Genomic DNA, 27,450 nt, shown 5'->3' on the forward strand with positions numbered 1-27,450 from the left:
TAAATTTTAATAAATATTATTCATTTTAGTTTCACATTCTCATAAGGATAGAATGATATGATAATTTATTTCTGTGTCTTTTTACAGGATTTTTTTTTCAAAAAAAGCACTCTATAAATAAAATATTATCTGTCAGTCTTCGTTTCTTAAATATTGTTTGATCTAACACCTAAGAGAATGAGACACGTTCAGTGAAACGCACTTTAGGAGGATCAGAGGGTAAAATACAGTTGGTGGGAAGCGCCTTAGCTGAAAACTGTCTGATACCGATGATACCACTAGAAGGTGCATCCCGCCTTATCAGAATTTTCTAACAACCTTGGAAGGTGCATTCCATAGGACCCACCTAGCTGCTCACCTAGCTGAAGTCGACCTTTATAACTTTAAACTGGCAACATGCGATGTTAAATTATTAAAGGCTGAAGTGTTCTTAGACTAGATGGTTCTATCTATGTGCTTTTAAAAATTAAAATAAGCATACCGGACTACCGGAGAGCATGCCTTCAGAGAGTTCTACCAAACACGTAGCCTATGCCACAAACAAACCCCAAATGTCCACTTTTGTCACTGAGGTAGTTTTGACAACATACAAGTGTTTTATTTTTTCTTATTTAACTGCAGAGATCGGAAGGGTCTGGGGACTTACTCCTAGTTTTGTGGATCATGAGAGACTTGAGCATGATAGTCCTTTCAGGGCATTGGGTCAGCACCCCAGTGGGAGACAGATGGATTTGGAGGGATGGTCTGTAATGCAAACAGAGGTAATACTGTTTAAGCATGCCAAATTGTTTTTAAAATTACTATTGTAGCAAACTTTGCAGTTACTTATCAGTTTAAGAAATTTCAATATCCCTGTTGTCCCCCAATGTAATTTATTCTTAGGCTTAATATTGTGCTTCTCATTAATGTTAAATGAAAGGAAGAGGAAATTCCTTTAATGTGTTTATCTTGTTTTAGGAAAATGGGCACATGCAACGAGTTGCTCCAGTTCAAGCTGCATCAATGGGTTGGCCTGGTTTGCCAAGAGCCCCTTCAACACCAATTGTAAAGAGAGTTGTTAGACTTGATGTACCTGTGGATAAATATCCAAATGTAAGTTATCTTCAAATTTTTGAGTTTTCATTTTCTTCTTTTTTAAGATAATAGTTCTGAGTCAGTTCTTGCAGTATAACTTTGTTGGCCGAATCTTAGGACCACGAGGAAACTCCCTAAAGAGAGTTGAAGCCATGACAGAGTGTAGGGTGTACATAAGAGGCAAGGGTTCTGTAAAGGATTCTGCAAAGGTATAGTCAATCATTTTAATTTTTTTTCCGACACGTAATTTTGGTATAACTGTGTAGTTGAGTCTTGAGCCACTCCTTGGTCAACCATTTGTACAGATTCTTATTATAATGGAACTATGGAAGTATTTATCTACTTTCTCTTGAATGCTGGAATGTGGCTGGTTGTCAAGCTAGGCTTAGGAGAATGATAACCTATTTTTTCCCAATTTTTTTCCTCTTAATCAATGTTATGCTGGAATTTTAAATTGTAGGCGATGTGAAAATTGCTTATCTAGTGTCACATTTTCTGGTAATTTGCATCTCCGATTGCATTTGATGTACTTTGCAACCAATATTGGTATCATGTTTATTTGAACTCCATTAGGGCCTTTTGCTGTTTATCACTCATTTTTAGTTCATATATTCCAAGCTTGACTTTTATATTACAACAAAAGCAAAAAGTAAAAGCATCAAACAAATGGAACCTCAATCTTTTACATTTTTGTGCTAGTAACTATCGTTAGCAATCAATGCAATGGCCCACCTTTACCAAATAAACTAACTTGTTAAATAGAATGATGCATAAGCAAGTTCTGACATTTTCAGCTTAAATATAGAAAAAGTTTACCCTTGCTTTTCTGCTTTGCTTGTGTTAATTTCTCTCAAGTCACAACTGGCTGCTGACTTTTCTATAGGAGGAGAAGCTGAAGGATAAACCCGGATACGAACATCTTAATGAGCCACTGCATGTGCTGGTGGAGGTTGAATTTCCCGAGGACATGGTAAATGCTCGTTTGGAGTATGCGGTTGCAATACTAGAAAACCTTCTGAAGCCTGTGGAATGAACAAAAAGCAATTTTTGATATTTTATATTACCCTTCCATTTCTGTTCTCTAATCCCTCCATTCCACCATTTTCAGGATGAATCCTTAGATGGCTGTAAGAAACAGCAGCTTAGGGAGTTGGTTTTGCTGAATGGTACCTTAAGGGAAGAGAGTCCGAGCATGAGCCCTAGTATGTCACCCTTTAACAGTACAGGAATGAAGCGGGCGAAGACGGGAAGATGACCATGGATATATGATCAATTGAAATCATGACCACCATAACTTAGGGAGGCTGAGTTAGGAAGATGTAAGTCAAACTGAGTTTTGGGCAATCTCCAATGATCCCTGTTCTTCCATGTATCATTCATTTCCCCATAAGGTTTGATGTCTCTACTTCATTAGTTAAAATAACATTCCCCCTAATTATTTTTAGCCACGTTTTTTTTTTGCTTCTGATGTGCTCCAACATTCTTTGTACTGACAATCTTACAATATTTCATGCATATTTCTACGTATGCATGATCCCTTCGTTATAAGATACAATCATTGTATTGTCTTTTGTCTTAATAGTAAGTATGATCTCGATCATTTTACGTGCCTCTACCTGTGTGACTTGAATGGTTTAAATTTACTGGTTATGCTTCTATTCATCAAACAAACGGTTATGGTGCCTTAAAGAATGGTTATTTCAGGAATTCATGGCTGCATGATTGCAAGGTACAGTGGAACATGCAATCCAAACTGGTGAATCTTTTGCATAGATTGATTTTTAATATAATAAACATGAATAAATGAGAATTGCCTCCTTAATAAGAAAAAAACAAGCATTAAGAAGACCTCGTGCACACCCTGCAAACCTAGATCTTCTAAGTAGAATATTCTCTTTTATCAATGAAATCATTAAATAAAATTATTAAATGAAGCGTACAAATAATAGGCAAAATGAAACCATCAGAGTAAAAACTAAAAACAAGCGTTAAGAAGACTGTTAAAACACCTATGCCAACTTGATTTATCGATTCAATGGCATGGCTCTCGCACCAAATTCACTTATGCTTCTAGTCCTCGCACCAATTCATTTACAGAAATTATGCACAGAAAAACACAACTGTATTAAGTGTGCGCTAGATAGTCTTGCTAGTCCTCCTTTAAAAGAATAAAACAAGAGTGACACGTAATCGACGCCATTTCTTTTTCCTCGGTTTTTATTTAGATGACTTGGTTGCCTTAGTCCAATGTCAACATGGGGTCTGTTTCCGTCTAATTAGAAAGAAACAATGCTAAATATGTCCCCTGCAAACAAAGCTCAGTTTAAATGACCCAAGTCTTAGACACAACCATTTTGCAATATTGGCATCAATTTCCATGAAATCAATACATTGCTCGATCATATCCATGGAATTGATGCTAATATGTAAGTTTATTGTACAACTTTTTAGGGTAGACATAATAATATTTTCAATTAAAACCCACCACATACTAACTTTAAATTTCCCTGCCGCTTGACAGAACTACCATATTTTCCACTAAACTCGATACTTTTCACAAAATGTTTTAAAGAAAAAAACAAGTACAAAAAAAAATGCCATTGGCCACAAAGGCCGAAAAAGAATGAATGTAACACTTTGACAACATGAAATAAAAGGGCAACGCCTATTATGCACAGTAACACAATTACAGTGTTGATTCAATAATCAAAACCAGATGTCGAAACGATTTTTTTCTTAAAGGTGAAAGAAGGTGAGATTTTAAAAGCCATATTAATTTTTAATTTACCTCTTTCAATTGATTTTTAATTTAAAAACAAATGTGATTTGAAAACCTCTCGTTTCGAAAAATTTTGGATTTCCTTTACGATAGAAAAAAAATACAGTTCAAAGAGTCGCCACCAATCTTTGATTAGGGTGTGATTGGGCACCCAAAAATGCTTGTTATTTTAAATAAAAATTAATTTTAATTAAAACAACAAATTAAGGTCTGCGTTACCAAAATCCGAGTTCGGGAGTCGGTTACGTGCGGGGAAGGATTAGCACCCCCACAATGCCCTAAATCGGTACCTAGCCGATTAATTAACGTCTTTGCAATGAACTTTATAAATTCGAATTTAATTTAATTTTTGATCCCGTAATACAACAAAAAAGTGAATTTTATAATATTCAAAAATACTCAAAATAATTAAATTAAAATTACCAAGTCGTTTTAGAAAGATAAAGAATGTTCGATTATTTACAAATATCGAGACCAGATCTTAAAGATATAACAACCTTTTCTCGATATATTTAAATAAACGAACATTTCTTTTTCTCTCGTTCCCAAATTTTAGGTGATGAATCAATTTTTTTTGGTTTCACTTTCGGGATACACTTTTATTTTAAAATCATTAAAAGCGGACCTCAAATCAGTTATGACTGCCCACTTAAAACAATTTTAAATTAAAAGTGTATTACCCTTAATTCGATTATGAGTATGTCGAGTTATGCAGGTGAGACTATCATACAAATCATACAAAGAATGATGGCATGTGGGTCACCATAAATCATTCGCATAACATGCAAAGTAGATATAAACAACTAACTTAAAAACAAATCTAAGAATGGACTATATTAAAATAAATTTAAATTTAAAGAATTAATTTAAAAAGTCTAAATTATGACTAAAGTATTTAAAATTTAAATCTATGGACGAAAATAAAAATATTCACATAATTACATACCAAACGTAAAAATACAAGATATTAACTTGAATAAATAATGGGGTCAAAATAGAAACTTTTTAAAGTAATGAGCCAGAATCACAATCATTGCAAAATTCAATTAAACACACAAAATGGACTAAAATAGAACATGCAAAACTAGAAGACCGAATATGCAAACAAGAGAAAATAAATACCCTAGCATTTAGGACTAAAATCAAATGTGCATAAAAGTTAAAGACCAAATTACGAAGCAAACAATACTCGGCTTCAGGACCAAAATGGAAATCAACGGCATACGCAGTGACCTTAAAGTAATTAGCCCTAATAACCTAACATAAAACCTACTTTAAACTAAACCTAATCCTAAACTCATACTAAACCTAACCCTCAGCCGTTTTTCCTATTTCTTTCCTCTCTACTTCTCTTCCATTCGACCGAACGGCTGCCATGGCCATCTTGCTCTCTTCTATGATTATCTCCCTTCACAAACGGTGGATGTACACCAAGATCCCACAGCTCGTCGATGCTCGGCAGACCACCACGCTTTCGCAACCCTCGATGAAGCCCGAGCCCTCCTAATCCAACACTCACGACAACTATAGAGGTAAAAGCTAACCCAAATCGACCCTACTTCCTCCCTTATTTTACTTATATTTCAAAACACTCACATAACCATGCACTAGAACTTAAAATAAATCGAATATCTCAAGAAATTTCCACTGGTTTTTTATATATAAAGAAATACCTCATATACAAAAACGAGTTTTAATACTTACCTTGCTTAAGGGAAAACGAAAAAGAAATATGTTGTAGCTCTGTATGAAAAAATGAAGGGGAAGAAGATCCTTTGATTTCACTGTTTTCGATTGGTTGCTGTCTCTTTTTCTGTTGATTGCTCTTGTTGGTGTTTTATTTTTATTTTTTACGATAATGATGTGTTGTTCATCAGAAATGGTGAATCAAATAAAAACTGGGATACCGTATTCTATTGCTCTCCAATAGTTGCGAAAAAAAATTACAATCCTTTCCTCCCTGTTTTATTTGTTCTCTCCCCTTTTTCTTTTTTTGGTTCTGTCCCCGTGAAGTATCCCCTTTCTGATGGTTTCCAGTAGTTAAAAAAACTGACCTCCCCCTCCATTTACAGTTTTTTGATAACTCAAAATACCCCCCACTCTCTACAAACCGTTCCCTCTCTTTTCCTGCTCAAAACTGCCTGTCTTAGTGGCCTAATCCAACTGAGCACGTGTTGGATTAAATATCATGTTGGGCTTGATTCGAATTGTCTAACCTGCTATATGCTCGGACAAAATGAGCATCTACAGCTGCCCCTCTTTGCTCATTGTCGTGCAACGAGAATAGAGCAAAGATCAATAGATGATCAAGTTTGTCCGACCATTAGAACTTCAAAAGATTAATCCGCTTCTCTGCTACTTCAGGATAAGCAAGACTTGAAAAATCTTCGAATAACGAGTTTTCTCCCTATTCGTTCAGGGAGTATAAGACTCGAACAATCTTCAGCAAACGTGTCTGCTCCCTATTCATTCAGGGAGTATAGAACTCGAACAATCTTCATAAAACGGGTCCGCTCTCTATTCCTTCAGAGAGTATAGAACTCGAACAATCTTCAACAAACGTGTCCGCTCTCTATTCCTTCAGAGAGTATAGAACTCGAACAATCTTCATGAAACGGGTCCGCTCTCTATTCCTTCAGAGAGTATAGAACTCGAACAATCTTCAACAAACTTGTACGCTCCCTATTCATTCAGAGAGTATAGGACTCAATCTTCAACGAACTTGTCCGCTCCCTATTCCTTCAGAGAGTATAGGACTCGAGCAATCTTCATAAAACGGGTCCGCTCTCTATTCCTTCAGAGAGTATAGAACTCGAACAATCTTCAACGAACTTGTCCGCTCCCTATTTCTTCAGAGAGTATAGGACTCAATCTTCAACGAACTTGTCCGCTCCCTATTCATTTAGAGAGTATAGGACTCAATCTTCAACGAACTTGTCCGCTCCCTATTCATTCAGAGAGTATAGGACTCAATCTTCAACGAACTTGTCCGCTCCCTATTCTTTCAGAGAGTATAGGACTCAATCTTCAACAAACGAATTTGCTTCACTACTCTTTCGTGAAGGCTTATAGATGATTTGCTTCAAAGGTCAAACCTGAAAATCAAACATTATTCATCATGAATGTATATTTGAAAAATATTATACTAAAAAATTTAGAAGTTGATAAATTTTTTGAAAATCCATCTCCATCGTGAAAACTTGTCTGGAGCCATTGAATATTTGAATCTGCTTTGACTCAATTTTCGTATAAACATCATTCTTGTCAAAATCTCAAGACCAGTTATCTTCATCTCGATGCTTTCATATCTTCAATCTTCAACTATCCCTGGGAAACCTGTAGATATTTAAGCCATCATGCGATTATGAATGCCATGATCCTACTCATGCCTAAAATGTATGCAATTATGCAATTCAATGCGTTTTCTTCTTTGAAGGAACTCTATCTCCTTTTGATCTCGATGGAACTCGGCTTCATCTTGGGCACAGAACGTTTGATCAGTTCACCCCAGTTGACAATCTCAATTTCATATCTCTCGCCTTAACAGAACCTTGACTCTTTCTTTTCTTGAAATCCGCCAGTATCCCTGACCAACTTCTCGACAAACAACAATCTCTTAGGGTCATCTTTTAATGGCTGAAATTTTCTACGAACTTCAAGATTTCATTTTCCCGTAACCACACAAGCTCAAATGTTTAAACCATTGCCAACTTCAGAATACCTGCATTCTCCAAAACCTTTTGCACAATAATACTAAATGATCTCATGTACTTCAAGTTAAGCTATATGTTTTAACCTTTCAAAATAAGATACTTACAAAAGGGAAACGGACAAGAAAATAAATCTCTTTATTTATATAAATACAGAGAATTTTAGGCAACTAAATGGCAAACTTTTAACTGGAAACAGTAAAAGAACAAAAGAGTAGGTGTCTTCAAATATCAATAATGCAAATGCTTTTGAACTGGCACGCCGTTAGAATATCTCGAGTGTAGCTTCTGTCAGAAGGATCTCCAAAATTATGATGCTTAAGAGTATGAAGCTACTTCTAAACTCCCAAATCTCATCATTGGATGCCCTAAACTAGTATCGAATCTCATATGCATTCAATTTTTCTCCTGGTTGTTTTCATCGAGACTCATTAATCTTTAGTCTCATCCTTGATCACCAACAGTCATTGTTACCATCCATATTAGGAGCTCTTTCCACTTCCAAAATTGATTCAGAACCTCCACCATGCGCGAATTTTGAATTTCAAATTCAACTCAAGTCGCCCTTTGCGGGTTTTCAACTTGAGACCTCCTTTGGTTCCAAGACGCCCTTTTCGGGTTTTCATCTTGAACCCTCCTTTTATTTCTCTTTTTTCATTTTTCTCTTTTTTCATTTTTCATTTTTTCTTCCCTTTTCCCTTTTCCCTTTTCCCTTTTCCCTTTTCTTCTTTTTCTTTCTTTTTGTTTTTTCCATCATTTTTGTTTTTTCTCATTTTTCTCTTTTATTTCTTCTTCAAGCAAAATATCTCTTAACAGCGTCGGAATTCACTAGATATGGTAATTATGATCCGTCCATTTCAGTTAGGACTAGAGCTCCCCCAGAAAAGGCCTTCTTGACAACATAAGGTCCTTCCCAATTGGGCATCCATTTTCCTCTGTAATCTTTCTGAATAGGCAAATCCTTTTAAGCACCAAATCCCCTCATGGAATTCTCGAAGGCGAACTTCTTACCATGTGCCCGTATCATACGTTTTTGGTACATCTGACCATGAAAAATAGCTTTCAATCTCTTTTCTTCAATCAAATTCAACTGGTCATACCTAGCTTAGACCCATTCTGCCTCATCAAGCTTTACCTCTGACAAAATCCGAAGTGAGGGAATTTCCACCTCATAGGTAAGACAGCTTCCATCCCATAAACCAAGAAAACGGAGTTGCCCCAGTTGAAGTCCGTACTGAAGTTCGATAAGCAAAACAGAGCAAAGGGCAACTTCTCATGCCAATCCTTATAGGTCTCAGTCATTTTCTCTATGAGCCTTTTGATGTTCTTATTGGCCGCCTCTACTGCCCCATTCATCTTTGGGCGATAAGTGGTGGAATTATGATGCTTTATTTTAAACTGTTTACAGACCGAGTCCATCATCTTATTATTTAAATTCAACGCATTATCAGAGATAATCCTCTCGGGAAAACCATATCTACAAATGATCTCCTTCTTCAAGAATTTGCATATTGTAGACTGGGTAACATTTGCGTAAGAAGCCGCTTCTACCCACTTGGTGAAGTAATCTATGGCTACCAGAATGAAACGATGACCATTTGAAGCTTTGGGTGAAATTTGTCCAATAATATCCATGCCCCACATTGAGAATGGCCACGGCGCTGTCATTACGTGCAACGGATGAGGAGGAGTATGTATCCTATCTCCATAAATCTGACATTTGTGACATTTTCGGGCATAATTGATACAGTCTGTTTCTATAGTTGACCAATAATACCCAAATCTCATAATCTGCCTAGCCATAACATGCCCATTAGCATGGGTACACATATTCCCATGCACTTCTTCAAGAATCAATTTGGCTTTCGCATCCACACATTTAACAAGACCTGATCCAGACTTTTCTTGTATAGGGTCTCACATCAAGCACATACCTGATGCCATTCTTCTAATGGTTCTCTTATCATTCTCAGTAGCCTGTTCTGGATAACTCTGATACCTTATATATTGAAAGATATCATAATACCAAGGGTTTCCATCTTCTTCTTCTTCAATATTAAAACAATGGGCTGGATACTCATAAGCCTTCATTTCAATGGGCATCATATTTGAATGCTCGCTCATCTTAAATGCCGCTGCCAGTGTGGCTAAGGCATCTGCCATTTGATTCTCTTCTCTGGGGAGGTAATTGAAAGTTCTTCAATTTCAAACACTCCATAACCAACTTACGGTATTCTACAAGCTTGGGATCTTTTGTCTCCCGTTCTCCTCTGAGCTGGTATATTACCAAAGCTGAATCTCCATACACCTTGAGCATTTTTACTTTGCGTTCAACAGCAGCTCTAAGACCCAGAACACAAGCTTTATACTCAGCCATATTGTTAGTACAATCAAAATTAAGCCGACTGGTGAAAGGATAATGCTCTCCCTCTGGTGAGACCAAAATTGCCCCGATTCCATGTCCCATGGCATTTGAAGCACCATCGAAGTTCAACTTCCAATATTACTAGTGGATGCAACTGCTTCTTCTACCGAAATAGCCATTAATCTTCATCTGGGAAATCAAAGCTCAACGACTCATTCTTCCGAAACTTGCAATGAATTCCGCTATAGCACTTCCGTTAATTGCCGTCTGGTTTACGTACTGGATGTCAAATTCGGACAATAAGATCTGCCAATGAGCTAATCTTCCAGATAATGCAGGCACACCCATTAGATATTTCAAGGGATCAAGCTGGATATAAGCCAAGTAGTATGATACAACATATATTGCCTAAGCCTTCGGGAGCCCATACTAAAGCGCAACACAACTTTTCAATGGGTGAGTATCTTGTCTCACATTCAGTGAACTTCTTGCTGAGATAATAAATAGCCCTTTCTTTCTTCAGTTTGGTCACGTTGCCCCAGCACGCATCCCATTGAATTTCATAAACTGACAAATAAAGAATCAAGGGTTTGCCTGAGATGGGTTGGCGCTAAATGGAGTGCTCGACAAATATCTCTTCACTGTTTCAAAAGCTCTTTGACATTCTTCACTCCATTCCCCTGAGTTATTCTTGCGAAGAAGGCGGAATATGGGATCACACTTTTCCGTCAGCTGTGAAATAAACCGAGCTATATAATTCAATCTCCCCAAAAATCCTCTGACTTCTTTTTGTGTTCGTGGGGCTGGCAAGTCTTGAATAGCCTTTACTTATCTGGGTCTATTTCAATTCCTTTTTGGCTTACTACGAAACCCAACAATTTTCCAGATGTCACCCAAAAGTACATTTATTTGGGTTGAGTTTTAGTTGGCATCTTAGTCTTTTAAAAAGCTTTCTCAAATTCACAATATGTTCTTCCTCTGTCTTGGCTTGACTATCATATCATCGACATAACTTATATCTCTTTATGCATCATGTCGTGAAAAACGTCACCATGGCCCTTTGATATGTTGCCCTGCATTCTTGAGTCCAAACGGCATTACTTTATAGCAAAACGTTCCCCCATGGTAACAAATGTCGTTTTTTCCATATTCAGGGTTCATCTTAATTGATTATAGCTAGAGAAACCATCCATAAAAGAGAACAAAGAATTTCCAGCAGTATTATCCATAGGTGTCTATGTGGCAAAGGAAAATTATCTTTTGGACTAGCTCGGTTGAGATCCCTGTAGTCAACACACATTCGAACTTTCCCATCCTTCTTTGGTACTGGGACAATATTAGCTACCCATTCAGGTATTTGGCCACTTAAGAAACCCGTCATCAAATTGTTTTTCACTTCCTCTTTAATCTTGAGTGCATCTTAGGTCTCATTCTTCTCAGTTTTTGTTGTACCAGTTTACATTCAGGCTTTATTGGCAGTTTGTGAACAAACTCTGTATCTAAACCCGGCATATTTCGTATGACCAAAGCAAACACATTCTTGTATTCTTGAAGCAATTCTATCAAATCATGTTGACCTCCAACTGACAGAGTGGTACCAATCTTACTTCCCTTATCCTCATCTGTCCCAAATTCAAATCTCAGTAGACTCTTTATGAGGTAGAATCTGCTTATCTTCATTCTCCACCATTTTCAGCAATTCAGAAGGTAGTTCACATCCTTCATCATCATCACAATCCTCGACTCCCCTTGACATATAGGCTTTCGAAATCAATCTCCGGGTCAGAGTCATTAGCATTCATATTATGATATCTGAGCTCCTGAAAAAAATAATGAAAGAGAAGATATATAACATATATACATATGGGAGGATCTTTCCCATATAAATAAATAGAAAGAAATAAATACATACATATAATACAAAAAGAATGAATGAATGAAATGGGAAAATGTTTGCCATTTGGAACTAACAAAATGCATCTTTTATTGAAAGCAAGAAAAAACAAACAGCTTAACCCTTTACATAAAATCACCTATTGCCCAGGGTATGAACAACAGGGAGAAAGTCAGTGCATTACTCTGTAACAGATTTGTAAACTACAGGCAATTCTTCCGCGGTCCAATTGTTCAACACGAAGCCGGTTGTGCAGGATAAATGCCCATAGCTTCATTTCCTCGGATCATCATCAGTTATACATTAATGCCTAAATCTCCCAAGGCATTCTCAACATCGTCTCAGTGTTCCTTGAATTCCCTTGAAACATATGCCCCCCAGACATGAAAATGCTACTCAACGGCGGGAAGGTCATGGGTTCCCAGCTAAGGTCTTCACCAGCCAATCTGGCCTTTCTGATTCTTGGCCCTTCTTAATTCCCCTCATTATCCCTCGAAGTGGCTGATATCCTAAACCAAATCGATCTTTTAGTAATAGGGCATATGGGATTCACCGGTCCTTGCAACTGTCGGCCTAAACCCTTTCCAACTTTTGCTCCTCTTCCAAGAGTCAATTTAAGCCCCATCTTGGTAGTGTTTGACAATCGAGGCATTGGTATCTTCTTGCCTTCGGCCACAAACGTAGCATTGACAAACTCCAACGATCTGAAAGAACACTCGACGGATTGCTCATCAACTTCAATATACGGAGCAGTAGTAGAAACAGAAGCAATAATGTCCTCTTCAGCATGAATACATACCAACCTTCCATCAATCACAAATTTCAGTCTCTGGTGTAATGTGGACGGAACTGCACCGGCCTTATGAATCCAAGGCCTTCCCAACAAACAATTGTACGTAGGCATAATGTCCATTACGAGAAATTCTACTTCATAAGTTGCTGGACCAATATTCAGAGGAACATCAATCTTGCCCAACACTTCTCTTTTAGTCCCATCGAAAGCTCGAACCACACTTTGGCAGGTTCTCATAAGTGTATTATCTAATGGAAGTTTCTTCAGAGTCACTAAGGGCATCACATTCAAAGCTGAACCATTATCAACCAAGACCCGGGACAACACATGCCCTTTACATTTAACTGTAATGTGCAAAGCCTTCTGACTACCAATCATCCCAGAAGGGATCTCATCCTCAGAAAAAGATAAAAAATTATCAGCTTGTATATTGGAAACTAACCGATCCAATTTTTCAATGGGCAACTCTTTCGGAACAAAAGTCTGGTTCAAAACCTTTAACAGAGCATTCCTATGGGCCTCTGAACTCAAAAGTAATGATAAAACAGAAATACGGGCAGGCAACTTGTGTAACTGTTCCACAACACTGTATTCACTGTGTTTCAGAAACTTCAAAAATTCTACCGCTTCACTCTCGGTTACTGGTTCATTAATAACAGGCTTATCCTCTTCTATCTGCACATCCACTTTTTTCCCTTTATCAACTGCAACCTTCTTCTCAGACTCTTTAGGTGGATTAAGAGAATAACACCTACCACTTCTAGTAAAGCGTCCCACCTCATCTACTTCCTCATTCTCTTTTGTTACATCTCCCATCTGGCAATCATATCTCCAAGGCACTTGTTTTATTATCCCGATATGGGAATGGAGATGGAGGTGTAATAACCACTTTCGGGGCTACCTTCTCAGCAATTCGATTTTTGGGAGTAATAATTAGGGGACAACTGGCATTGTATACCCCTTTAGACGATCCTTCTGAAGCGCAAACTTCCGCTTCCTCTTTTTCAGCAATCTCTCTAAAGAACTCAATTTCTTTACGGTCCATCATGTCTTGTACCAAAGATAGGAAGTCAGGACATTGCTGAATACTGTGTCCTTCACTGTTATGATACTGACACACCTCTCCACTGTTAAACTGTTCACCCATCAAACTGGGTTTCAACAATCCTACCTTGACCATCTGGCACCACACCCAACTCATGGGTGATACCACCTCACCAATATTCCTTACAATTCTCTTTCCTTTCTCTTCAGTAATCGCATTAACTCTTGCCCCTGCATGGCTTGGCAACGGATTCTGAGCTATATTTGGCTGCTCACTGTCACCAAAGTTGATGACATTCCTCGTTCTCAAAGCTTGGACAACCTTCTTAAAAGCAGTACAATTCTCAATGGAATGCCCAGGGTTCCCTGCATGGTACTCACACTGAGCACTAGCATCATACCATTTTGGAAAAGGAGGTTGCATTGGTGTCACGTGATATGGTGAAACCACATGCCGATCATACAAAATCTGAAACAATTCCTTATAAGTCATCGGGATGGGGTCAAATTGAGGCCTCTCTCTCCTCTGGTCCCTTGCCCATTGTCTATTATCATTTTGTGTTGACGACCCTGCTCCTTGAGGACGGGAAACAGTGATGTTATTAGAATCGTACTGCCTCACATTACTGACTTCGTTTTCCTTTTTCCTCGTTGGTGGTCTCTTACTAGACTCTCCTCCTTCGAGCTTCCCACTCTTAACAGCCATTTCAATCATTTCTCCCGCCGTAACTACGTCAGCAAAATTTCGATAAGGATTACCGATAAGATGCGAGAAAAAAGGAGCCTTTAAGGTGTTGACAAAAAGCATATTTGTTTCCTCCTCTTCCAATGGCGGGTGGACTTGCACTGCTACATCTCTCCATCTTTGAGCATATTGTCTAAAACTTTCGTTAGACTTCTTTTCCATTCCTTGCAACATCATCCTGTTGGGCCTAACATCCTTCACATGTTTGTATTGCTCAAGAAAGGACTTAGCCAAGTCTTTCCACGATTTAATATTAGCTCTAATCAGCTGGTTATACCATCGGATTGCCAAGCCAGTTAAGCTTTCCTGAAAGCAGTGTATCAACAATTGATCGTCCCCTATGTATCCGGTCATCTTCCTACAAAACATTGTGATATGCGCAGAGGGAAACCTAGTACCATCAAACTTCTCAAAGTCAGGAACTTTAAACTTTGGAGGCAAGACCAGATCAGGAACTAGACTTAACTCCTTTGCGTCGAATCCATAGACACTGGTATCTTCCTTCATGGCTCTGACCTCTCTTTCTAACTGCTTCCATTTCTCTTCCAACAGATTGTTTTGGTCCTTCTTGGCTTCTTCATCAAGGTCCGGAACTTGATGATATTGATGTTCTTCCTGATACGAACTAGATCCAGGCTGTACGTTAACAGAAGCACCGACTGGATTAATGTGCACCTTCCCGACATGAACAGGGGTCACTTGAACATTCTGAGATTGTTCTGGGGTTAACCCTGGATGATGAAGTGGGTCTTCAGTTACACCTTCTGGCATAGGGCTTTTCCCATGTTCTGGATTTCTTCATTCCAACATACTCGCAAACATGGCAAACATCTCCTTTTGGGCATTCATCATATCTTCTTGCATTTTCTTGATATTATCTTGTAAATCCAACTGAGTCTTCTCAATTTGGGCAAGTTTGTCTTCTATAACTTTCTTCCTGGTTCTGTAGATATACTTGGGATTTTCCAGTATTACTCTGTCACAGAGTCATTTTGTTATCGCTGATATTTATTAATGAATATAAAATATATGATTATGAATGAATAAAATGCAATGCAAAAATTAAATGCATTAAAAATGCATATGCAAAATGCAGGGTGTTGATCCTGGAACGACTCCTTAGAACAACTCTTTATATTAGAACGATGTTCAATTACAAAGTTGAAACATATCACAAATAAGTTGACCGAAGATCGTCAAAATCCAGCCGAAGTTGCCTCTCTACTTTTTCAATTCGATCTGCTCTACTCTTCTGAATGTCAATCTCCAATCCCTTTTGATACACTTCATCTTCTAGCTTCTGTAAAGTCATTCTCCATTGTCTTCGTTCTGCTTCGAAATCGCGCTTAGCTAACTCTAATGGAGATGGCACCACTCTCAACTGTTCTTCCACCGGCTGAATATTTTCAGGATTCACCATCGGGATATTGTCATTTACTCGACCGCTTCTCCACTGCTCGTACTCTTGAGATAACTCGAGATCATAATTGAACAGATTCATACGACGAGTTTGCTTCCAGGACTCAGTAACCCCTTTAACTTTACCCTTATACTGATCTCCTTTGAATGCAAAATCCGATCCTAACAAGTCCCACGTGGCTGGAATGAACTGCCTCGATCCATACTGTCTGGAAACTAGTAGCGGTGCATACCCAACAGAACCCCATATACCTGACAAAGGAACCAAATCTCGCTCTCCACATTGGTAAAGTATATCCGAAGAGGTATTCCACGAAGCTCGCCACAAAATATCTCCATCTCTGATATCCTTGAAGATGACCATCCATTTTTCTTCAGTAAAACCCCCAGGCCACTCTTTAGAAAGAAAATCTTTCAAAGGCGAAAACCCCTCTAGAAACACTCGTCCTGGTGCTCTTTCAACATGTTTAAAATGATTCAGAATCCACACTAGCAGCAAAGGCGCACATCCTATAAAGCGTCCTTCTCCCTCGCGCCTACAAGAACTCAAAGACCGGAACGTCTCAGCTAGAATAGCTGGAATTGGATCCACACGCTTGTCTAATCTTTCAAACAAGTCAACGACTGATACGTCTACATATCCTAACACTTTTGGAAAAATAACGAGCCCATAAATCCCTAAAGCAAACAAGTCCAACTTCTTTCTCTTATCAGGATGATGAGCAATTACTTCTTTCAGAGCAGCCCAAGAAATGCACTCGCTGTCTCCTTTCTTCTTAATGTTTCTGACTACCCAATCTTCACTCATTCCGGTCATCAATAGCAATTTCTTCTTAAATGAAGGAGTGACTGGCAGCTTGGTATATATTCTATCCATTTGGGACCTCGGACAACGGACCAAAGCTTGATACTCCTCTGTTGTTGGTGTCAAGTCTACTCTACCAAATGTGAAACAACTATAAGCTGGATTCCAGAACTGCGCCAATGCTCTAAACAGATTTCGGTCAATAGGAACATCCAGAAGATAGGGAATATCACCGTACAACTGATAAAACATCTCTTTATCGACTGCTTCCCATCTTCCCCATATCTCTCTTAGCTCACTCAGATCATTCTGACGTACGTTGATGTGAGTGTAACCAAATAACTCCGACACATATCCAGGCATTACGCTGTCTCCATTGGTCAATTGGGACTGTTCCGACCACCTCAGAACATCTACATTATCCTCAACCTCTTTCTGAACCATTCGTTCCATATTACTGGCCTTCTATATGGACATCGATCCCAAATCAACACCATGTAATGGATAATGCAATGCAAAACAGAAAAGAAACAAGGCAAAAACAACAAAAGATCGGTTAGTAAACATGAAGCAATTAATTCAGGATAATAATTTGTTCAAAAATCCTACCCACATATGCTGACTAACCAATCATGCTTTATCAGATCCTACCCAACATGATATCTACCCCATGCCTCGTTATTCACAAAAACCTAACTGCATGATCTCTAATTCGCATACATGTTCGAAAAATAAACCTAACCGCATGATATCTAATTCGCATACATGTTCGAAAAATAAACCTAACCGCATGATATCTAATTCGCATGCATGTTCGAAAAATAAACCTAACCGCATGATATCTAATTCGCATGCATTTATTCGAAAAAACGAAAATAAATGACTCAAAAAAGCTTTTCCTTGTGTACCCTCCTCACGGGATTCTTAAGGCTCGGGTTTGGCTCAACCTAAGTTCGGGCTCTATATTCACTATATGATGGGTTCGGTTCTAAAGTAATAGGTTCTCGAATTGTCCTTGCCGGTGCCCCCTTAGGCTGCCGAACCCTCAATCCTGGCCCATCATAGGCTTTAGGGGATCGAGTTCAATTTCGAGGGAACACACCTCCTTATGTCCATGCGGAGGTGATTACCATCACGAGGACCATAAGGCATGAGCTCCAGGAGCGATCCACTATCCCATGCGGAGGTGAAAACCACACGAGGGCATAGTCTCTCACTCCTACTTAATTAGGACGGAGCGGGGTTTTAGCTCATGTCATGAAAATGCAACTGTGCAGTGTGTGAGGAAAAGCGAAAAACAAACAATAAAAACACTGAAAATCAAATCCCAAAACACAATTATTCTGAAACCATTAGCAAACAGATCAGTACAACTATTTAATTGTTAATCGAATTAAATTAAAAAACCAAAATACAAACAAACAAAAATTATTAAAAACCAAACAATGGATCAAAAATCAAATTAAAACGAATTTGAAATTTTCAATTGCAAAGACAATTAATTACTCGACTATCGGCTTGACTCTCTAAAAAAATGTCCCCAGCGGAGTCGCCAAGCTGTCGAAACGATTTTTTTCTTAAAGGTGAAAGAAGGTGAGATTTTAAAAGCCATATTAATTTTTAATTTACCTCTTTCAATTGATTTTTAATTTAAAAACAAATGTGATTTGAAAACCTCTCGTTTCGAAAAATTTTGGATTTCCTTTATGATCGAAAAAAAATACAGTTCAAAGAGTCGCCACCAATCTTTGATTAGGGTGTGATTGGGCACCCAAAAATGCTTGTTATTTTAAATAAAAATTAATTTTAATTAAAACAACAAATTGAGGTCTGCGTTACCAAAATCCGAGTTTGGGAGTCGGTTACGTGCGGGGAAGGATTAACACCCCCACAACGCCCTAAATCGGTACCTAGCCGATTAATTAACGTCTTTGCAATGAACTTTATAAATTCGAATTTAATTTAATTTTTGATCCCGTAAAACAACAAAAATGTGAATTTTATAATATTCAAAAATACTCAAAATAATTAAATTAAAATTACCAAGTCGTTTTAGAAAGATAAAGAATGTTCGATTATTTACAAATATCGAGACCAGATCTTAAAGATATAACAACCTTTTCTCGATATATTTAAATAAACGAACATTTCTTTTTCTCTCGTTCCCAAATTTTAGGTGATGAATCAATTTTTTTTTGTTTCACTTTCGGGATACACTTTTATTTTAAAATAATTAAAAGCGGACCTCAAATCAGTTATGACTGCCCACTTAAAACAATTTTAAATTAAAAGTGTATTACCCTTAATTCGATTATGAATATGTTGAGTTATGCAGGTGAGGCTATCATACAAATCATAAAAAGAATGATGGCATGTGGGTCACCATAAATCATTCGCATAACATGCAAAGTAGATATAAACAACTAACTTAAAAACAAATCTAAGAATGGACTATATTAAAATAAATTTAAATTTAAAGAATTAATTTAAAAAGTCTAAATTATGACTAAAGTATTTAAAATTTAAATCTATGGACGAAAATAAAAATATTCACATAATTACATACCAAACGTAAAAATACAAGATATTAACTTGAATAAATAATGGGGTCAAAATAGAAACTTTTTAAAGTAATGAGCCAGAATCACAATCATTGCAAAATTCAATTAAACACACAAAATGGACTAAAATAGAACATGCAAAACTAGAAGACCGAATATGCAAACAAGAGAAAATAAATACCCTAGCATTTAGGACTAAAATCAAATGTGCATAAAAGTTAAAGACCAAATTACGAAGCAAACAATACTCGGCTTCAGGACCAAAATGGAAATCAACGGCATACGCAGTGACCTTAAAGTAATTAGCCCTAATAACCTAACATAAAACCTACTTTAAACTAAACCTAATCCTAAACTCATACTAAACCTAACCCTCGGCCGTTTTTCCTCTTTCTTTCCTCTCTACTTCTCTTCCATTCGACCGAACGGCTGCCATGGCCATCTTGCTCTCTTCTATGATTATCTCCCTTCACGAACGGTGGATGTACACCAAGATCCCACAGCTCGTCGATGCTCGGCAGACCACCACGCTTTCGCAACCCTCGATGAAGCTCGAGCCCTCCTAATCCAACACTCACGACAACTATAGAGGTAAAAGCTAACCCAAATCGACCCTACTTCCTCCCTTATTTTACTTATATTTCAAAACACTCACATAACCATGCACTAGAACTTAAAATAAATCGAATATCTCAAGAAATTTCCACTGATTTTTTATATATAAAGAAATACCTCATATACAAAAACGAGTTTTAATACTTACCTTGCTTAAGGGAAAACGAAAAAGAAATCTGTTGTAGCTCTGTATGAAAAAATGAAGGGGAAGAAGATCCTTTGATTTCACTGTTTTCGATTGGTTGCTGTCTCTTTTTCTGTTGATTGCTCTTGTTGGTGTTTTATTTTTATTTTTTACGATAATGATGTGTTGTTCATCAAAAATGGTGAATCAAATAAAAACTGGGATACCGTATTCTATTGCTCTCCAATAGTTGCGAAAAAAAAATTACAATCCTTTCCTCCCTGTTTTATTTGTTCTCTCCCCCTTTTCTTTTTTTGGTTCTGTCCCCGTGAAGTATCCCCTTTCTGATGGTTTCCAGTAGTTAAAAAAAACTGACCTCCCCCTCCATTTACAGTTTTTTGATAACTCAAAATACCCCCCACTCTCTACAAACTGTTCCCTCTTTTCCTGCTCAAAACTGCCTGTCTTAGTGGCCTAATCCAACTGAGCACGTGTTGGATTAAATATCATGTTGGGCTTGATTCGAATTGTCTAACCTGCTATAAGCTCGGACAAAACGAGCATCTACACCAGAAACTATGTGAATAAAGTTACAACATCTCTACGATACCCTCTTACCATCAAAAGTCTGGGCACATTATCGACCAACAAATCCATGTATTCCATGTAGCAGTAAGCTGGGTGGCTGATTGGAGGTGGCGGTAAGCTTACGAGCACAACTGCAGCCATTCTAGAATACTTTAATATCGTTGAATTCAACTTCAATGTTGTATAAAGAAACTTCTCTACTTGTTGCTCATTCACAATTACAGGCTTTCCATCAGCCATCAATGGTGTCCCTTCTTTCTTTGCTGTTGCCTTTATCTCTGCCAAGTAATCAGACACCCGTTGCTGAGCGGCAGTAAGTGCCTCCATTGACTCATCTGGTTGAGATCCACCCTCCAGTTGCACATCCCATGACTTGATCGTGATAACAATCACTTCAGCCTGCATCCGAAGATCGTATAGGAACTTCTTCACATCAGCCTTGAGGCACTCTGCATCTGTATCCTCTTCCGCGATGCAGAAGACCTGAATCTTACAACTCTCGAAGCTCTCTTTTGTAAGAAGAAGTTGTGACAGAAGAAGCATGAGACCGCCATCTCTCACAATCCAATACAAATCAATGGTACCATATTGCCTTTGATACTCATTGGGCCATTCGTCAAGGCCCTTGACAATGACAACTGCCTTGTTTGCAACAATACAGTCATTGATTATACCAACAAATATGGATGGGATTTCTTGTAGGTTCTCACGACGCCATATTTCTGGATATCGCATCACTACAATATTGGGCTTAAGGTTGCCGAGACCCATGGTCTGCACAATTCCACGGAAGCCTTCGGTCATATTAGGCGCCACAACTATTTCTGCAACACCTTCACAGTTCTTGTAATTAATGTAGGTATCAAGTTGCTTGCAGGCAGCCTTGGCATCTTCAGCACGGTCATGATAGTCCCCATCTAGTATATTGATAAATATGGACATTCCACGGCCTTTCTTCTTCATGCAGTTGGCAAAGTCGGCAAGTTTTGGATGACAAGGTACATTCTCCGGCAGCATACCCCAAGGCCGGCAGAATACAAGAGGAATGGGATACCAATTCTTTGGATGAACTTGGTTAGCTGCAAACAAAATGATAGGTCAACAGGAACAGAAGAGGCAATACTTGTGTCAATATGTATAAAATACTAGTAGAGCATGAATATAGACGCAGAAATGCAATTGCTAAAGATACACAGATTATACGATGTACCTCCCAGAGATCTAAGACTGCGAAGGGCTAGTTGAAAATAAGCACTTTTGAAACCATCTCCCCAGTCCCCAGCTTTTCCTTTAATGCTCACATAATAATATATGAGGCTGGCAAGGGCCAGAGACACTACAGTGAATGACCATGAGATCAAGAACATAATCACTGCAGGAAAGAGAACAGTTGTGAGCCTCAGTTTCCCATGCAAAATAAAACATGCTAATATACAGGGGGGATTTCATCTATACAGCGCACAAAATGTCAGAAAACTAGATTGCTTGCACACAATGAAGGATACCAATACAAAGTGATGCTCCAAGGAGAGAGAAGCTCCAGTGGTGAAATTTCCATCGAGGACGCCAACTAGGAGCATCTAGAAGGTCCAGAAGGAAACAGGACAAGTTCACGCCAGAGTAGCACAGAAGGAAAAACATGGTTACAGTTGGTGTGATAAGATCCAAATTCCCAATAATCACACAACCCATACAGATAAAGGCAGTAAAGAGGGTAGCCAAATAAGGCTCACTCCCGTCTCCAACTTTGAAGTAATTGAGAACAGGAAGAATATCATCGTTGCTTATTGCTGCAAGGAGGCGAGGGGCACCAGTCAAGCTTTGAAGTGCTGCACCTAAAGTTGAAAGAATAATTCCAATATGAATGATAGCCGGAAAAGGCCAAGCAACTGTAGCCGTAAGTAGCCTGCATCAAAAGTGGTTTAGCATTACAATAATTCCTAAACCTTAAATCATAAATAAAAGAATGCACATGGGAAACATTACCAGCAGAGTCAAAGGAGAATTTGTGTGAGATTAGAAAATATGATACCTGTCAGTCAAAAGCTTGTCTCTGGTGGCAACAGCTCCAAAAAGTAAGACAGAAACTAAATATAGACCAGTAGTGGCAAGTGTGGCAGCCAACGTGCCAATCGGGATAGAACGCTGGGTGTCTTTAAGTGAGGCAGATCGATTTGAACCAGCCATGATTCCTGTTACAGCTGGAAAAAAGAGACCGACCAAAGCACTGAAGAAACATACAAATAAGGAGTTAGAAATTCCATGAAAGAAAAAAAATAAATCCATCACATCAGGCTTCAGATAAATCTTGGTTAATGAAGATCAACACTAAATAGTAGGGGAACAACATTTCTTTTCTTTTGATAGTTAGAAAGGTGGAGGGAGAGATATTTTGGACCAGCAGTCTGGCTATCAATTAAGCTTAGGATCATTGTTTTCCTCCAGACCTCCAATATCATACAAGTTCCAATACAAATAGGCGAAAGTGTACTCATTGGTGAAAGTTTGTCTAAAAATAGTCCTCCAGATGTAGAATCTCAGCCTTTGATCATGAACTATCATAATGCAAGCACTTTAAACTATAATAATTACAATGCTAGGAGCCTTAGAGATTCTTACTGGAAGTTCCAGTGCACATCTCCTTCAGCATCAGGGGTCTGGCTATCAATTAAGCTTAGGATCATTGTTTTCCTCCAGACCTCCAATATCATACAAGTTCCAATACAAATAGGCGAAAGTGTACTCATTGGTGAAAGTTTGTCTAAAAATAGTCCTCCAGATGTAGAATCTCAGCCTTTGATCATGAACTATCATAATGCAAGCACTTTAAACTATAATAATTACAATGCTAGGAGCCTTAGAGATTCTTACTGGAAGTTCCAGTGCACATCTCCTTCAGCATCAGGGATACCAGCATTGTTTGTATTCTGATAATCTGAACTCCAGTTATCTTTAAAGCTTTCTAAAGTCAAGCCCGTAACTCCAGCTGTATCAAACATCAAAAGCAAAATGTTTCACATATCCACATAAATCAAGGTAAAGGACAGAAAATGACAAGGAAAACATGCACATGCAACAAAGGAGAAAATTCAGATTGATTCTGAGCAATGGCATATGACTTGCAACAACCAATATGACACTGTTATGTTCAGACATACCGTACCAACTTTACAAGTTTTCTGTGGCAAAATGAGAGGGAAAGAGGGAGGAGGGAGAGAGAGAGAAAACACTTACATGCAGGATCATCCTTTCTTGCCGTAAAAATCCCGATGAATATGCAAAATATTGAGAATAAAACGGGTATAAGGAAAGCAGGGGCAACCGTGTTGATCATTTTCACCCCACCAAACACAATAAAGCAAAGTATAATAGTCACAACAATCCCATAAATTTGCAAGTCATGTGTACTTATAATTTGTATAGGTTCCGACACCGTGCCATTGACCTTTGTAGTGGTCTCTACATTACAAGCAAGAGAATATTAGAAATGAATTGGTACAAAATTCTTTTCAACGGATTTAAATCTATATCATGACAATTGCTACCAAGAACCACTGTGTGTGGTAAAGAACAAAGTTACCAGCAATTGTGCTGTTGATAGTAATCAATCCATACCGGTAAAAATTCCAGCAGAAGGAAGAGCTTTTAGAAAGGTTTCTACAGCTCCCAAAACATAACTATAACCAAAACCAGAAGCACAAGAAGATACTAGTATTAGCATGAGTTGGCTGTTGTTAAATACATAACACATTATGCTATCAAGGTACCAGAATTCACTGTGAGCTATGCAGAAAATAGTCATAAAAAAGAAAAGGACAAGAAGATACACTCACAGAGCTCCCGCAACTGCATTGCCAAGAAAGAAACATAATCCAATGCTAACTCCAACCTCAGGACCAAGGGCACGACCAATGAGATAATATGGACCACCACCCTAGCAGTAATAAACAAGAAAATCACTAAATTCACCACCCAATTATATAGTGAAAGAAATCTCCAAAAACAAGGCAACACAACATTCAACAATAGAATCCAACTCCATAGTAGATTATTGGCTTAAGACATCACAATCTCTTAAATATGAGTCGCATGAGAACTTAAAATGACTGTCAAGGATATATATAATTATAAAGAATGTATACCTTCATAGCACCATTGGTTGCAATAGCACTCAATGATATTCCTGTCAAGAAAGTACACAGACCACAAAGTGATACCAGCAGAAGTGACTCGCCAATGCCGCCCATGCCAACAATCCTGCAATTCACATAAATGAACCTTAGCAACAAAAATGATCAAATCTAACTATTTTACTTTATTGTTCCAGTTCAAGGGCATAAAATAAGAATATACTTTTTTCCTCTACTGAAACACTTTTCTTACAGCATTAATAAAAAATAACACGACAATGTTTTGTGAAATTCATTTTCTTGCAAAAGAAGCTCAGCTTAAAATTTTAAACCAGCACCATCTATTCGAAACAAAGCATGCATTCAATTTACTTTAGTACATACAGTTTTGCGCATCAGTGTTGTCAAGGTGTGCATTTTGGCATGCCTGCACCTTGTGTCTTAGCATTAGAGAATAAAAGTGCTCCATATCCTTTTGGATGAGGCCCATTTGAACAGGCACGTCTGGTGGGCCTTTTTTAAGGCAATAGGAATGGAAAAAGCCCGCCTAATCAAGTTCTTTTTAATATCTTAGTAAGAAAAGGATAGTATCAAACTCTATACTTCTCAATATTTGAGTATTCAAAAAAAGACACGGGCCATAAGGCACTGGCAGAGCCAGCTACATGTGAGGGTGTCATATTTTTGAAATTTACAAATTAACACTTTAAAATATTTTTTTTTTAAATTTGACACCCCAAAATAAATTTGTTAACACCTCAAAATATTTTTTTTTAAATTTGACACCTCAAAATAAATTGTATAACTCCGCCCCTGCAATAAGGAAATCATGCATATTGACCAATAAAAAATAGAATGTTTTGTAGATAAACTAGACCATACTTTTGAGTTTAGTGTACCTCTTAAGGTTTATATACATAAAGTTTACTATAAGTGTATACACATATATATGTACATACAAACACACAATAAAAAGATTTGCACATAAACAAAATTGTGCTTTACATTACTTAGGCTAGTTCTTTCTTTTTCTCTTTTGTGCCTTGTTCCTGAGGCAATATGAGGGTTCTAGCCCATGACAAACATACATGATAAGACATAATAATAGGTGCAGAAATCAAAAAATAAACATCGAAAGAGATAAGACTTACCAAGAAAAACGGATATAGTAGATAATACCCAAAATACTTTGCAGGCATGGGACAAAGACCCCCATCATTGTACCCATTTTCACATCAGAAGGCTGCATGATATATGCACAGAACATGGAACAGCATGAGTAGGATGAAAAGTACAGTTTCTTATGTTTAGTTAAGAAAGAGGACAAGGAAACAAAAAATAATCTGATACGTTGCATAGTATTTCATAAAGCTGTTGCACATAGACAAAATTTATCAATAATTGCTAGCATTTCAACTGAGACAAACATAATTGACAGAAATTCAAGGAAATTAAACGTGGGCACCAGTTCCTAGCTTCAACATCCTACATAAATGAATTTTTTAAATACTCCATTAACTATATTTTGAATTTGGACAAGATTCACATATATGCCTAGCAGGAAGGATATTAAATTAGTACCTTATCGTTCTTTCATCATACTATGAATCAGAAAAACTCAAAAACTAATAACAGGGTAATAGCATACTAAACCATATTTTTCAATATATCCCTTATTTTATCCATGTCTTATAGCTTATATTCTTTCACTCAACAAAACAACATTGAAGTTGATGAAACACAATGCCAAAAAAGAAGAGCAGTATAACCGTAATCAATCATGGTAAAGCAAAAGGAGCGCTTACCTTTGGTTGACCGCTGGTAATGGAAACATCTCCACCATCTCTAGGGCTGGAGACTGCAGGAATTTGCTCTCCTGTCATACTGGAAAACAAGTCAAAAACAGACAATAATCATAAGTTCAAAAATTCGGGTGTAATGTAAATTGTAAACTTCTCCAGCAATCGAAAATTATCCATTAGTAATGAAGCAAGCATCATCCAATCATTGAGCGAAAAATGAGAAAGCAAGCACTAATGAAAACCTACCTTTTGAGACCAAGAATACTCACAAGAGATTCAAAACCAAACAATTCCAATTTATTTTCACGGTAGAGACCATTGGCTCCACCATTTTCCGGATTCGAACCTTCAATTCCATCTGAATCCAAGTTCCCTAGCGTTCCTACATTATTTTTCCTGTCAATATATAGATGATTATCGAATATGATTAAAGAAGGAAAAACACTCTCGGGAAAAGAGAAAGAGAAGGGGGAATTACTTGACAGAAGATTTGGGGTCGGAGGAGGAAGATCCAGGATCCATGGAGGACATCTCGAGAACCGCGCGATCGTGAGGTCCCACCGGGCTATATCTGCGGCCGCCTTTTCCATGAAAGGGCAAGTCTCCGCCGCCACCTTCTAGATCTCCGTTGTCCATTTTTGGATTTCAATTTGGGAGTGTATATTGTAGATCTAATTCGTTTTATTGAGAGATCCAAAAGTGAAATGGGCAACTATGAAAAGATATAAACTAGGAGCAATGCTGCTGCAGCAGCAGATCTGTGATTATATTTGTGTTAAGGGGATGGGGATGGAGGCGTTTTTACTTTTTCTATGAAAAAATTATTTAAATGTGGCTGAAGAAACAAACTATGACTGGAAATGAAGACGAAACTTCATTTTTCAAGTCTTTTAAAGTCGAGCTAAAATATTTATGCCTTCAATTCTTCATGTTTTCTACGTCAATTCTTACCGTAATCGTTCATGTTCCCCCCCCCCCCCGCCACCCACGTTTTTTTGTTCA

General features: G+C 37.8%; 2 protein-coding genes across 3 annotated transcripts; one reads left to right on the forward strand and one right to left on the reverse strand.

Moving 5' to 3' along the window:
• Positions 1–497: 497 nt before the first annotated feature.
• Positions 498–2,639, forward strand: LOC120120086 (KH domain-containing protein At1g09660/At1g09670-like). The gene is made up of 5 exons (XM_039139827.1): positions 498–761; positions 958–1,092; positions 1,167–1,271; positions 1,958–2,101; positions 2,183–2,639. The coding sequence occupies exons 1-5, from the start codon at positions 498–500 to the stop codon at positions 2,327–2,329; spliced, it is 795 nt and encodes a 264-aa protein (XP_038995758.1). The 3' UTR covers positions 2,330–2,639.
• A 3,361-nt stretch (positions 2,640–6,000) lies between these two features.
• Positions 6,001–27,242, reverse strand: LOC120119692 (cation-chloride cotransporter 1-like). 2 transcript variants are annotated; one of them, XM_039139500.1, is made up of 14 exons: positions 26,927–27,242; positions 26,695–26,844; positions 26,452–26,530; positions 25,798–25,889; positions 24,659–24,773; positions 24,350–24,450; positions 24,132–24,193; positions 23,751–23,975; positions 23,388–23,502; positions 22,549–22,743; positions 22,022–22,422; positions 21,727–21,888; positions 20,465–21,595; positions 6,001–6,069 (listed from the first exon to the last, which is right to left on the reverse strand). In XM_039139500.1, the coding sequence occupies exons 1-13, from the start codon at positions 27,082–27,084 to the stop codon at positions 20,505–20,507; spliced, it is 2,946 nt and encodes a 981-aa protein (XP_038995431.1). In that variant the 5' UTR covers positions 27,085–27,242; the 3' UTR covers positions 6,001–6,069; positions 20,465–20,504. The 2 variants fall into 2 exon arrangements, with proteins under 2 accessions (XP_038995431.1, XP_038995430.1); XM_039139499.1 differs by lacking the exon at positions 6,001–6,069 and having other exon boundaries at positions 20,216–21,595.
• Positions 27,243–27,450: the final 208 nt, after the last annotated feature.

This window comes from Hibiscus syriacus, unplaced genomic scaffold (assembly GCF_006381635.1).
Source record: "Hibiscus syriacus cultivar Baekdansim isolate YM2019G1 unplaced genomic scaffold, ASM638163v2 tig00110332_pilon, whole genome shotgun sequence".
NCBI classification, from domain to species: domain Eukaryota; kingdom Viridiplantae; phylum Streptophyta; class Magnoliopsida; order Malvales; family Malvaceae; genus Hibiscus; species Hibiscus syriacus.

What these genes read in the sequence shown, in the direction of transcription:
- LOC120120086 (XM_039139827.1), top strand. Translation starts at nt 498, where the DNA reads ATGCCTTCAGAGAGTTCTACCAAACACGTAGCCTATGCCACAAACAAA. An exon ending in GGTCTGTAATGCAAACAGAG is followed by an intron (nt 762 to 957) that starts GTAATACTGTTT and finishes ATCTTGTTTTAG; the next exon opens with GAAAATGGGCACATGCAACG. An exon ending in AAAACCTTCTGAAGCCTGTG is followed by an intron (nt 2,102 to 2,182) that starts GAATGAACAAAA and finishes CACCATTTTCAG; the next exon opens with GATGAATCCTTAGATGGCTG.
- LOC120119692 (XM_039139500.1), bottom strand. Translation starts at nt 27,084, where the DNA reads ATGGACAACGGAGATCTAGAAGGTGGCGGCGGAGACTTGCCCTTTCAT. An exon ending in AGTATTCTTGGTCTCAAAAG is followed by an intron (nt 26,531 to 26,694) that starts GTAGGTTTTCAT and finishes CTTGTTTTCCAG; the next exon opens with TATGACAGGAGAGCAAATTC. An exon ending in AATGCAGTTGCGGGAGCTCT is followed by an intron (nt 24,194 to 24,349) that starts GTGAGTGTATCT and finishes TTTTGGTTATAG; the next exon opens with TTATGTTTTGGGAGCTGTAG.